Source organism: Acanthochromis polyacanthus, chromosome 14 (assembly GCF_021347895.1).
Source record: "Acanthochromis polyacanthus isolate Apoly-LR-REF ecotype Palm Island chromosome 14, KAUST_Apoly_ChrSc, whole genome shotgun sequence".
Classification (NCBI taxonomy): Eukaryota; Metazoa; Chordata; class Actinopteri; family Pomacentridae; genus Acanthochromis; species Acanthochromis polyacanthus.
In genome coordinates this window covers 1664462-1678218 of record NC_067126.1, presented here as the reverse complement: position 1 = coordinate 1678218, position 13757 = coordinate 1664462, and the positions used below count along the sequence as shown (strand labels likewise).

At 45.4% G+C, this 13757-nt stretch overlaps 1 protein-coding gene across 1 annotated transcript in view; it reads right to left on the bottom strand.

The window, feature by feature from the left end:
* The window catches only part of ttn.1 (titin, tandem duplicate 1), a 198695-nt gene that overhangs the window by 16550 nt on the left and 168388 nt on the right, over positions 1–13757 (bottom strand). Inside the window, exons 183-201 of the mRNA XM_051959381.1 lie at positions 13396–13692; positions 11964–12551; positions 11569–11871; positions 11151–11447; positions 10777–11064; positions 10332–10637; positions 9894–10196; positions 9503–9808; positions 7632–9395; positions 7182–7475; positions 5925–6209; positions 5528–5827; positions 3358–5424; positions 2886–3188; positions 2485–2790; positions 2017–2307; positions 1615–1914; positions 1136–1441; positions 710–1012 (exon numbers count right to left, since the gene is read on the bottom strand). Of these exons, the coding sequence (XP_051815341.1) occupies positions 710–1012; positions 1136–1441; positions 1615–1914; positions 2017–2307; positions 2485–2790; positions 2886–3188; positions 3358–5424; positions 5528–5827; positions 5925–6209; positions 7182–7475; positions 7632–9395; positions 9503–9808; positions 9894–10196; positions 10332–10637; positions 10777–11064; positions 11151–11447; positions 11569–11871; positions 11964–12551; positions 13396–13692 (9207 nt within the window). The remainder of the gene's footprint in view (positions 1–709; positions 1013–1135; positions 1442–1614; positions 1915–2016; positions 2308–2484; positions 2791–2885; positions 3189–3357; positions 5425–5527; positions 5828–5924; positions 6210–7181; positions 7476–7631; positions 9396–9502; positions 9809–9893; positions 10197–10331; positions 10638–10776; positions 11065–11150; positions 11448–11568; positions 11872–11963; positions 12552–13395; positions 13693–13757) is intronic.

Genomic DNA, 13757 nt, shown 5'->3' with positions numbered 1-13757 from the left:
CTCAGTTAAAAAAACCTCTGGATACAACTCGGAAACTGCTGATTTTTAACTTTATACATAACTTGAATTGTTTTATAATTAACCAGATCCTTAAATTTTAATGTATTAAATTTGATGAAGAGTTGGTTTGTTGGTTCTCTGTAGGTGGATTTGTTCATAATTCTTATTGCTCTTTTCTGTAGGATAAATACAGGCTGTGTATTTGTTTTGTACGTGTTCCCCCAAACCTCCACACAATAATTCATGTACAGGAGTATGAAGGAGCAGTATAAAATGTATAATGAAGATTTATTTAGGAAATATTTGACTTTATGTAAAATTGCCACTGACTTTGCTATTTTTCCTTTGGTGTAGTTAATGTGTGATTTCCAGCTCAGTTTCTCATCTATTATAACACCAAGAAATTTGATTTCAGATACTCTTTCAATCTCTACATCATTTGTTATGAGTTTTTTGGTTGAGCAGGTCGGACGGTTTCCAAATACTATAAATTTTGTTTTGGCTAAATTTAATGTTAGTTTATTTGAATCAAACCAGCTCTTCAATTTTTTTAGCTCATCACCTACTTCATCATGAGGCTGCTTTGCTCGACACGTACATCTTTTTTGTTCATTTGTTGTTCATTGTGTTGTATGTTGATGTACACTTCTTTGCCTGGGAATCATTAAACTGTTATCATGTCTGAATGCTGTTTCAGGTGTTTGCTTACCGATTCTCTCCACTGGCTCAGTCTCAGCACAGGGTTCACTGAAGTCTCCTGTGCCGTTGATGTTGATGCCGGCCACTCTGAAGCAGTACTTCTTGCCTGCAGAGAGTCCAGTCACCACGTACTCTGTGGCACGCAGGGTCTTCTCATGGGCCTTCTTCCATTCCTCTGCTCCAGCCTCCTGCATTTCCAGGATGTAGCCAATCACATCGGCTCCGCCATCCTCCACGGGTCGGGACCAGGCCAGGCTAATGCTGTCGGCATGGGTGTCGGTGATACGAGGGATAGAAGGAGGAGCAGGGGTGCCTGAGAGGAGATGACATGAAAAAGAATACCTCAGTGGTTTTAGAGACGGTAGAATCATTAAACTTCATTGTGTCCCGAAAGACAGATTAGAACAGATGAAAGTACAGAACAAACTGGACATACATGTGGGCACTCTGCACACAATATACAGGGACACCTCGCTGGCCTCACTCTCCCCGGCCTTGTTGATGGCTGTCACTCTGAACTGGTAAATGTTGCCTTCGGTCAAGCCGGACACCTTCAGAGTGGTGTCCAGGTGAGCCCCGTCTCTGTTCACTTTCACCCAGCGGGCACTCTTTCTCTCACGTCTCTCCACCAGGTAGTGGATCAATGGACTGCCGCCGTCGCTCTCCGGCTTCAGCCACTCGATGGTGGCGAAGTCTTTTCCTGATACCAGAATCTCTGGAGCACCAGGAGGTGTTGGCACAGCTGGAGAAGATAAATTCAATGTTAGGAGGGTTTGAAGATCTCGTTAGCAGTTACATTTTCTTTTCTTTTGCTGTTTTGTTTAAATTTAGCAGGGACTGTTTGAACTCAGAGGTATATGCATTGTTTTCTTTAGACTAATAGTTTGTAGGTGACAGTGATCTGACTGTACTTACTGAATGTGTTCCTGGCAACCATGGGCTCTGACTGAAGGTAGACTCCAGGTCCATACTTGTTTACTCCGCGAACTCTGAACAGGTACTCTGTGTTCTTGAACAGTCCGGTGATGTTGCAGGTCACCTCTTTGCACTCGGCATGCATGATAACCCAGTTGAGTCTATTGGTGTCCCGCCTTTCCACGATGTAGTAAGTGACATCATCACCGCCGTCCTCCAGAGGAGGTTTCCAGCTCAGGGTGCATGACTCTTCTGTTATCTTGCTGATCTCAATGCTGCCTTCACATACTCCAGGTGTGTCTGGAAAAAAACAGATGTCCTCATGCTCAGCTGCTTTGTATAAAAATTAATTTATGTGTGTAGCTGCAATAATTTAACCGTTAAGCACAAACCATTACTCACCAAGCACCTTGACGTTGACCTCGGCAGTCTTGGTTCCGCTTACGTTCCTGACAGTCAGGATGTATTTTCCAGTGTCATCTCTGTCACAGAATTTAATGATGGCCATGGCCTTGGTTGGGGTGTATTGTAGGTGGTATTTCTCACACAGATCCAGCTCCCTGTTGCCCTTGGACCAGGAAGCCTTGGGGTCAGGCCTTCCGCCAACTGCAGCATCCAGAACCAGGTCTGAACCAGCTCTGACCATCACGGTTTCAGACAGAAGTTTGCTGTCCAGCTGGGCCTTTGGAGGTTCTGCAGAATGAATGCAAAGAGTTTAATTATGAAACTTTACTGAAATATATTTACACATTTAAGCCTGGTGTTCTGGTCATGGTACATGTTTTGGAGTGTGGAAGGTTGAGATGAGTTTCATTGACAGTGTGAAAGTTTGCTGTATTTGTGGTATGGTGTCAAGGTGACAAATCTCACCAAAGTCGGTCTTGCACTGCACAGATCCGGTGGACTCGGAGGGCATGCTGAAGACCTGGTTGGCATTCTTGGCAATAACTCTGAACTCATAGGGCTCTCCCTCTCCCAGTGCAGTCACAGTGTAGAAGTTGTCAGTCACGTTGGTGTAGTTACACTTGAGCCAGCGACCTTCGCCAGTCAGAGTGTATGGCTTGCGCTCAATGATGTAGCCCACAATGGGACTGCCACCATCGTTCAGTGGAGCCGACCATTTGAGTGACACGGTGGTTCTTGTAACATTTGTGACTTCAGGTTTACCTGGCGGATCTAAACACCACATCAAAAACGTCTGTCAGACATGTCTGTTGAATGGTAAACAAAAAACACCAGATGGTTTAAAACTACACTGTGTTGAAACTCACCAACTGGATTTTGAGCGACTGCTCCCTTGGAGGCCTCGCTGGCTTTGCTCAGTCCAGCGCTGTTCATTGCATAAACCCTGAACTGATACTCCAGACCCTCCACCAGACCTTCCACCTTGTAGTAGCACTCAAAGCATGGGATCTTGTTCTCCCTCACCCACAGGATGTTGTTTCTCTCTTTCTTCTCAATCCAATAGCCTGTCACCTTGCTGCCACCATCATGGTAGGGCTCCTCCCATTTCAGGGTCATTGTGTTAGCAGTGACATTAAAGACCGAAGGCTTTGTTGGTGGACCAGGAGGTGCTGTAATACATAATTAGATGTTGTTGTTCAGTCTTGTTTAACAGAAGACACTTATTTTTTTTTACAGAAAGTAGAGTATTGTAAGTGTTAAACTCTATTAAAATATTTTCTCACTCATGTGATAAATTAGTGCTGACAATAAAAAATGATTTTATTGAGTAATACTCACTGAAAGGATGCTCTGCGACGATAGTCTCAGACTCTGTGGACTTGCTGACACCAAATCTGTTTTCAGCAGAGACCCTGAATGTGTACTGCATGTATTTGGTCAGGTGACTGACGTGGAGAGACGTGCGCTTCACACTGGAGTTGATGAGCTGCCAGGCTGTGGAACCAGACTCGCGCTTTTCCACGATGTAGTTGGTGATGTCGGTGCCACCATCGTCTTCTGGTGGTTGCCAGTTAATGACACAAGATTCAGAGGTGATGGAAGAGATTTCAATGGGTCCAGTTGGAGGACTTGGTCTGCCTGTGACATTGACTTCAATAGTAAAGGTTCTGGTTCCTGCCACGTTCTCCAGAGTCAGGTAGTATTTACCGCCGTCTCCTCTCATAGACTCCTTGACTGAGATGCTGGTTCTGTCCTTGGTTACTTTGATGGATACTCTGTCTGAGTTCTTCAGCCTCATCTCCTCCAGCTTCCACGTTACCTTAGGTGCCGGTCTACCAATGATAGGGACATCGATGGTAAAGGTGTTGCCAGACCTGCATGTGATGAGCTGGTTGGCAATTTCGCTGAGGTCAGCAGCAGGTTCAATGTGAGGCTCTTTCACCAGTACAGGAGCCAGAGTTTCCTTCGGGATGCTGTAACCAGATTCATTCTTAGCTTTCACACGGAAGTCATACTCGTCACCCTTGTTGAGCTTTTCAACCACATAGGTGAGACTCTTGGTGTTGCCAACCACCATCCATTTGTCTGTACCCTTTGCCTTAGCTTCAATGACATACTGCTGGATGCGACTGCCACCATCGTGCTCTGGCTTCAGCCAGCCCAGTGAAACAGAGCTGTCTGTGGTGTCCAGGATGTCCATTCTCTTTGGAGCTGAAGGCTCTGCAGTCGCAATGACAGGCTCAGTCAGCTCAAACGCTTCGCCTATACCATGCTGGCTCTCAGCAGAGACTCTAAAGAAGTATGGTACTCCCTCCAGCAGGTCCTGGATCTTCAGGATGTGCTGTGTGCACTTACCACCAGACTGCTGCCAAGTACGGCGGCTAGCCTCACGCCTCTCAACAATGTAGTGATGGACTCGGGCTCCACCATCATTGAGAGGAGGCTCCCAGATTAGTGTGACTGAGCCTCTGGATACCTCCTTGAAGGCCACAGCCTGTGGAGGCCCAGGAGTGTCCATCACCTTTAGGACAAAGGTAATGGCCTTGCTGCCACTGGCATTCTCTAGGTTAACTGTGTACTTGCCTGTATCAGTTCTAGAGCAGTTTTCAATACTCAGAGAGCTATAACCATCGGTAGTTATGACCTCTGACATGGCACCAAGTTGTCCGTCCTCCTTCACCCAGGTGGCAGTGGGAATGGGCTTTCCTCTGAAGTGGATACCAAGGCACACTGAACCTCCAGCCTTTACGATGTGCGTCTGCTTGAAGGTGGCATCGATATCTACCTGTGGAGGTGTCAGCCTGTCCACAGCCTGAGCGGGCTCTGGGATCTCCTTATTCTCACCTCTGCCCACATGATTGACAGCTGAAACACGGAACTTGTACTCAGCTCCTGTCTGTAGACCGGTCACTACGTGATGAGTTTCTGGCACAAGCTCCTCATTCACTCTCTTCCATTCAGTCTCCTCTCCCTTAACCATCTCAATAATGTAGCCAATGATATCCATGCCTCCATCGTCCACAGGCCTGGTCCATTCCAAGCTGATGGAGGTGTTGGTGGAGTCGGACACACAGACCACAGATGGAGCACAGGGAATGTCCTTTGGCTCAGCAGCTTTGATGGGCACAGAGATGTTGCTTGGAGTTCCGACGCCGGCGTCATTGACAGCCATAACACGGAACTCGTACTCCATGTCTTCTGTCAGGTTGAGCACCTTGTGAGCACACTCAACGATGGGTTTCTTGGTCATCACCTTGTAGAAGCGCACAGTCTTCTTCTCTCGTTTCTCAAGGATGTAGTACTGAATGGGGTTTCCTCCATCAGATGTTGGAGGAGTCCAGGACAGGGTGATGCTCTCTCCAGTCACGTCTGTGGCATCAGGAGTGCCTGGAGCATCAGGAGTAGCTGGGGAAAACAATTTTCAAGGATGAGTGACTTGAATACTTGAAAATAAAATGTTTCTTTTATCTTAAATATCACATATTTTTAAAAAAGTCCTTCCACTTACTATACTGCATCTGTGCAATGATGGGGCTGGACTCCAAAGGTCTGCCAACTCCAAACTTGTTAACAGCAGACACCCTAAACTGGTATTCGTTGGTCTTGATCAGCTTGCTGGCGTTGAACGTGCACGCCTTGCACTCATCAGACACCAGGGCCCAGGAGATCTTGGCAGTCTCACGCTTCTCGATGATGTAATGTGAGATGTCAGAGCAGCCGTCGTTCTCCGGTGGATTCCATGACAGAGTGCACTTGCCCTCTGAGATGTTGCTGAAGGTGATGGGACCGACTGGCTCCCCAGGTGTGTCTGATTCACACAGGTGTACCCAATTTAAGTTAGGACATACAAAAACACAGAGAATGGTATAAACACCTCCACTGCAAATAAAAAGACAACTGCATACCTTGGACTTGGACCAGAATGTTCTCCTTCTTGGTTCCAGATCCATTGGTAGCCTCCACAGTGTAAAGGCCACGATGGGTGCGGTCAGCATCCCTGACGAACAGAGTGCTGGATCCAGCTACAGTGATGATGTCCATCATCTTTTTGGTGATCTGCGTGCCATCTCTGAACCAGACCACCTTGGGAACTGGGCGTCCAGTGATGGTCACCTTCAGTCTGATGTTGTCTCCTGCCTTGACTGTCAAACCGTCAAAGTACTCAGGACCAAACTCGATATTTGGAGTAGCTGGGATTGAGAGAAAGGCCATTGAGTTACAGTGTACAGCTTCATTCAGTTGTAAAGAAATTTGAGCACCATTTAGGTAGAAAAGTGCTGCATAGGTGAAGATGATTTACCATTTGCTCTCTGCTCCACCCCATTTTCTGACACCTTTTTTTAGATGCATATTTCACACAATAGATGATATAAGAAGCTTTTAAAATACAATAAATAGGTACAGATTGTACCATTGTACCGGTGGTTTCTGAACTCTCGTGTTGTTTATAACTGGTGCATCTGTTTTGTGTTTCTGTGGAGTCTCTTTGTGCTTCTTATGTGTCTCTTTGTGTGATATGTCTGGTTGTAAAGAGTAGTTTTGACAGTGGATAATATGACAAGCTTTTAAAATACAATATATGGTTGCATATAACCCTGTGTTTCATGACTATTTTGGCATCTGAAAGAGCATATTAACAACTATGACGTCTATGGGTTGTTAACAGCTCCACCAAATAAAAGTTTTTCTCTCTAACTTCTCATATTGTTTATTTTAGTGAATATTCCAAAAATGTCAGTGATATCTGCACAAAAATCAAAGAAGAGACTACAACTGAAAACACATTTGTGGATCAAAACTATTCTGCTGATACACTGATGCATCACCATGAAAAATCTATTTATGTCAAATATAACAATATATCAATCACAGGCACCAAACCAGGAATTTTACTGCAACACTTGAACCACCTTTTGCATCTGCGTACTTTTACTTAAGGAGGATTTTAAATGAAGGACTTTTACTTGTGCTTTTCCTTTGCAGTGTTAGTATATTTTACCTAAATAACGGATATGAATTCATCTTCTGTCACTGTCTTCAACTGCATTATTTACCCTTTAGTCCTGTAATTACACATTACAACCCTGTCTGCTCTTGCTGTCCTGATTAAGTAATTTCCCTTCGGGTATCAATAAAATAATTCTGATTCTAACAGTACTCACCGTTCTCACTTCTGACAACAATCAAGCCAGAGGAGTTGGAGGGGTCACTGACAACGCCGATGGCATTTCTAGCAATGACTCTGAACTCGTAGCGTTCATTTGTTGCCAGCCCAGTGACGGTGTAGTGACAGTCATGGACGTCTGTCAAGTTGGCCTTGAACCAGCGGCCCTTTCCTTGGCGTTTTTCAATGTTGTAGCCAGTAATCTTGCTGCCACCATCACGTTTTGGTGCATCCCATTTCAGTGTCACAGAGTCACTGGTCACATCAGTGTAGTCAGGCTGGCCAGGAGCATCTGGAAAACATTGTACAGTTTTTAACTTAGTTTTGTCCAAGTACTTTCATACTGACTATGTTTCAGTCAGGTTTTGAGAGAGGCATTATTTTTGCTGAACACACTGTATGTTTGAAGTGTAAGAAGGGAACAGAAATGGTCTAAATGAGCACTCACCAACAGGACTGACAGCCATGGTTGGCTTGCTCTCATCACTCATTCGGCTGAACCCAGCATCGTTCTGGGAATAGACTCTGAAGGAGTACTCCAGGCCTTCAATGAGCTCCAAAATCCTGAAGTCTGTGTCCTTGATCAGCATGGTGTTTACCTTTTGCCACATGATGCTGTTCTTCTCTTTCTTCTCCACATGGTAACCCTGGATAGGGGTTCCACCATCATAGATGGGCTTCTCCCACTGAATGGTCATACCATCATTTGTGACGTTGTACACCACAGGCTTGCCTGGTGGGCCTGGAGGCCTGAACTGATGCTTGGCGATGACCATCTGTGAAATCAGATGCTCGCTGACACCATATCTGTTCTCAGCACACACTCTAAACTGGTACTGGACACCTTTGATCAGGTTGGGGATCTTGAACTGGGTGCCCACCACACTGGAGCAGGCCATCTTCCAGGCGGACTGGGAAGTGTCACGCTTCTCCACAGAGTAACAGGTGATATCTCCACCACCGTCATCATTGGGTTCATCCCAGGAGATCATGATGCTCTCAGCCCTCACTTCATCCAGTCGGATGGGTCCGACAGGCTTCGATGGTGGTCCGAGTGTGATAACATGGATGTGGAAGGATCTTCTGTTGACCTTATTGTCAAGGGTGAGAGTGTATTTACCCTCGTTCTCCTTTTTCACATTCTTAATCATCAGAGTGGCTTTGTTCTCTGTCTTTTTAAAGCGGACCTGGTCACCTTCCTTTAGAGGCAGGTTGTCCTTCAGCCACAGGACAGCAGGTCTGGGTTTGCCTTTGTATGGTAGCTCAATGTGCACATTATGGCCCAGGCGAATGTTTATCCTGCCATCTGGGTACTCTGAAAGGTCCGCCTCTGGTGTGATAATGTAATCAATGACCTTGATAGGTCCAACCTCAACAAAGTCACCCTGTCCCTTTTCATTCCTGGCAGCAACTCTGAAGAACACATTTGTGTGCTCCTTGAGTTTCTTGACCTCAAACTCACACTGCCTGCTGGTTCCTCCCAATGACCACTCCTCATCCTTCAGCTTCTTCTCAATAACGTAGTCAGAGATGATGCTGCCACCATCATATTCAGGCTTCAGCCACTGCAAAGTGACAGAGGTCTTAGATGAATCCTTCATACAGACTTCCTTGACTGGTCCCGGTGTCTCTGTAGCCTTTATGGGCTCAAGTGTATCACATGGATCACCAACACCATTCTCGTTCTCTGCTAAGACACGGAAGAAGAAGGATGTCTTTTCGGAGAGATCTTCAATGGTGTATGTTGTGTCTGTGCATTTGTTTGTCACTGCAGAGTATGATCTCTTGGAGGAGTCCCTCTTCTCAACAATATAGTTTGTGACTTCAGCACCGCCGTCGAGGAGTGGAGGTTCCCAACAGAGAGTCACCTTTCCACGGGTCACATCCTTTAGGACCAGGTTCCTGCACTGAGCGGGAGTGTCCTGGACTTTCACAGACAGAGTCAGAGTCTTGGGCTCTCCAACACCATTCTCTATCTTCACTGTGTACTTTCCAGTGTCAAGCCTGGTCACCTCACGCATAACAAGAACTGTGGTCGTATCTGAGTGGTGAAACTCGTATTGGGGATTGTGGTCGATGCATTCTTCTCCTTTGCTCCAGGAGGCAGTGGGAGCAGGTCGGCCCTTCAGAGGAACAGACAGCTCCACATCCTTTCCAGCCTTCACAATGTAGTGAGTTCTCATGGCGACATCGGAGTCGATCTGGGCCTCCTCTGTGTACATCAGGTAAAAAATGCAGCATGAACAATGTGTGAATAAAATAATAATAAACTGAATACATTTGACAATTTCAGTTTTAGCATCAGATTGAGTCATTTACCCAGGATATCCTTGGCCTGCACAGGTTCGGTCATCTCCAGAGGTTGACCACGGCCAGCACAATTGATAGCAGAGACTCTGAAGAAGTAGTTCACATCTGGTTTTAAGTCATGAACTATGTACTCTGTTGTCTTGACCTCTCCCTTGGAGGTAATCATGGCCCATTCTTGCTCTCTCTCAACAAGCTTCTCGACCATGTAGCTGGTGACCTCACTGCCTCCATCCCATTCTGGTTTGGACCAGCCCAATGTGATGGATGTCTTTGTGGAGTCCACCACCTTCAACTTGCAAGGCTCATCAGGTGTATCTGTAAGTCAAATGTATTTATTAGGTGAGCCCTACATTAATTTTCATTGTTTTTGTTGGCAATTTATGAATTTTGGTCCACTTACCAACTGGGTCAGCAGCCTTGTAGTAGTCTGATACATCAGAGAATGGTCCTTCTCCAGCCTTGTTAATGGCACAGACACGATACTGATACTCATTTCCTTCAGTCAGGTGGTAAACGGTTTGTTTGATGTCAGTAACAGGATCTTTGTAAACTCTGATCCAGCGCAGACTCTTCTTATCTCTCCTCTCCAGGTAGTAGCCGGTGACGGTGCTACCTCCGTCCACACCTGGTTTGTCCCATTCTACCAACATGGTGGTCTTAGTGATGGTGTTCACCTCAGGAGTATGGGGCTGGCCAGGAGTTACTGTAGGAATAGATAAAATGCCAGTGTCAAATAAACAACAGCAATCCAGGTATAAAAAAAGTCCAGGAAAAATAAGAAGACACTAGAAAATGCTGACGACTGGTGAGGAAAGGACTCAATGCCACCATCACTTACCAAAGGCGTTCTTAGCGATGACGGGCTCTGACTCCAGTGACTCGCCTACTCCAAACTTGTTAACACCCATGACACGGAACACATACTCATTTCCACGCACCAGTTTGCCGACAGTGATGTGTGTCTGTTCGTACTTGTCTGAAACTGTCGACCAGACCACTCGGCTAGTTTCACGCCTCTCGACAACATAGTGGGTCACTTTAGAGCCCCCCTGGTCAGACTCGGGTACAGGTTCCCAGCTGAAGATGATCTTGTCAGCTGTGACAGAGTTGAAGTTAATGGTGCCAGCTGGGGGGCCAGGTTTGTCTGTGGGTAGGTTAAAAAAAAGGGAGGACAAGAACATCAAGTACAGACAATGATTAGAGGTTATTTACTGAAAATTTCAACTGATCAGCAATTTAGAATTAAATAGATATGGAAGCGGCAGACAAAAATTTGGACAAACCGAGGATTTCTATCCTGATGGTTGCAGATGCTGATCCAAGAACATTCTTAATCTTGATCTCATATGAGCCTGTGTCAAAGCGAGTTGCGTCCTTGATCAGAACAGCAGAAGAGTCAGTCGTGCTTTCCACAGACAGTTTGGAGGTTGCTACCAGCTCTTTTCCATCCTTGAGCCACTCGATGGTTGGCAGAGGCTTGGCAATAATTCCTACTTTGAGTTTAACTGAGACTCCAGCCTTAAACTGAACCACATCCAGATACTCTGGAGGAAGATCGATGGCTGGGGCACCTGTGGGACATGAGGCGTTAATGTGAGTAACCCAAAAAAATTCAGTAAAAGTAAACAAGACACATCACTGTGGCCAGAAATCTCACCACAGGCGTCGACGCAAGTGACAGGGCCGGCGATGAGAGATGGGTTGCTGACAGATCCGACAGCATTCTTGGCATACACTCTGAACTCATAAGACTCATCCTGGTTCAGTCCGGACACAGTGAAGCCCATCTCGATGATGTTTGTAAAGTTGGCCTTCACCCATCTACCACTTGCAGCTTCCCTTCTCTCCACACTGTAGCCAGTAATCTTGCTGCCGCCATCAAATGGAGGCCTCTGCCAGGCCAGGCTGACAGAGTTCTTGGTCACTTCTGTGACATGGACGTTTGCTGGGGGCTCTGTGACAATGCAGGTAGAAAGATCGAAGATTAACTGAACAACAGTATTTAAAGTGAGCTCTTAGATTATTTAGCTCTATGTGTTCCCTTATTATAGAAAATAGAAGATGATTTTACTTACCACAGGCATCAATAGCAAGCACCTCTTCAGAAGTCTTGCTCAACTTTCCAATACCAGCAGCATTTTCAGCTGCAACCTTGAATTCATAGATGAGGCCAGGGCAGATGTTTGTGACACGCCACTGGTTAGCTGGGATTGCTGTCTTATTGACCTTCTGCCAGAGGATGCTGCTTCTCTCCTTCATCTGGAGATGATATCCAAACACTGGGTTTCCACCATCATTGACAGGCTCATTCCAGCACACTGTTAGGCTCTCTCGAGATACGTAGCTAACCCATGGGGTGGATGGAGGTCCAGGGATGACTGCAAAACACAACAAATATGTTAGAGTGTCTTCAAAAAGAGCCACAAGCCATAGAACAAAAGTTGTGGTAGCCTTAGGTCAACTGACTTACTGTAGGGAAGCTTTATCATAACTGGCTTGCTGTCAATGTGGTCACTGACACCAAAGCGATTCTGAGCCTTGATCCTGAACTGATACTCCTCTCCTTTGGTCAGCTTAGCTGCCTTGATTGAGGTTCTGGCAATGCTCGTGGACACCTCTGCCCATGTAGGAGTGCTGGTTTCACGCTTCAGGACAACGTAGTTGGTAACAGGACTGCCGCCATCGTATTCTGGAGGAGCCCATTTCAGACACACTGTGGTCTCTCCAACCTCTCCAATCTCAACAGGACCAACAGGAGGTCCGGGTTTGTCCAGCACAACAAAGATGATGAAGATCTTGGTGGTACCTCCTGCATTTGAGGCGGTGATTTCATATTTGCCAGCATCACTGGAAATGCTTTCAGTTAGAGTAATGATTAAGCTGTCTGGAGTCACTTCTGTCAACAGCCTCTTGGATCCCTTGATAGCAACATTGTTCTTAGACATGGTCACCTTTGGCATGGGCCTGCCACTGAGAGGAATCTCAAAGGTCAGGTCGGATCCTGCTTTCACATAAACTGTATTCTTGGGGTAGTTAGTCAGGTCAAATTCAGGAGCCTCTGTTGAAATAATCAGACAGAACAGATGTCAGGAAGTTAACCGCAAAACCAGTCCTGCCAAAACTTTCTAAGACAAATTCAGTAGCTTTTTAAAAATAATCAAATAGCTATTTGACTGGCAAACCAAACAACACTATTTATCTGCCAGAAATTCTAAAACCACAAAGAATTTGCCCGTCAGCTTACTGAAGTGAATTAAACTACTTATTTGTGGCATACTAATTGATCGGCACCCAAACCTGGTTTACTCAAAATGTATTTATGTCTGTTTACATGATTCATTTTAAAATTCTCCAAATATAATGTGTGAATTAACTGATTTTTGTAAAAAACTAAAAGGTTCAGTGCTCCTTTATGCAACCATGAAGCCATTAATGACTCAGCTGTTCCCAACAGTCACAACAGAGAATTTCAGGATTTTTTTGGCTGAACTACAGGTTGTGTTTACACATAGCAGAGAGAAAACAAGTATGGAAACAAAATAAAAATATAAGTAGCAAAATATCTACAATATGTGGAACAACCACTTATTTTCACGTATTCTGGTCATCTTTGGGCACCCAGAAAAATGTTTGATTTCTTTTCAGATGCTTGAGTGTAAATAATCAACGAATGACAACTTTTTTTTATGATTTCTGTCATTCTGTGTCATACTCCACAGAGCACATGTCTGAGTTCTCTCTCTTTCTTCACAATTGTGCTGTTTCCATAGGGCTACAGGACTTTACTTTGCATTGTAAAATGAGGCCGCAGCAAAGAATTTTATGACAGGAGCAAAATTCCCCAGAAACTGCCTCGAGTTCAGCTGGTTAATCAAATGTAGTAGTAAAGCTGGAGATAATACCTTGTATTTCCTTGACAATAACAGGAACGATCATCTCCTTGGGTTCACTGAGTCCGGCGTGGTTCTCTGCTCGGACTCTGAAGAAGTACTCGGCACCTTCCCTCAGGCTCTTAATTGTGTGATTCATCGTCCTCACAGTGGCACACTTCACCCACTTGGTCTGTCCCTTCTCCACGGCATCAATAAGATAGCCAGTGACTCTGCTGCCGCCATCATACTCTGGTCTTGTCCAGGCAATTGTCACACTGTCCTTGGTAACGTTTACAACTCCAAGTTTCATAGGTGGACTTGGTACCTCTGTAAATGACAGCAGGACATTTTGTTAAGTACATTCTGTTGGAATACTAAAGCTTGTATAAACT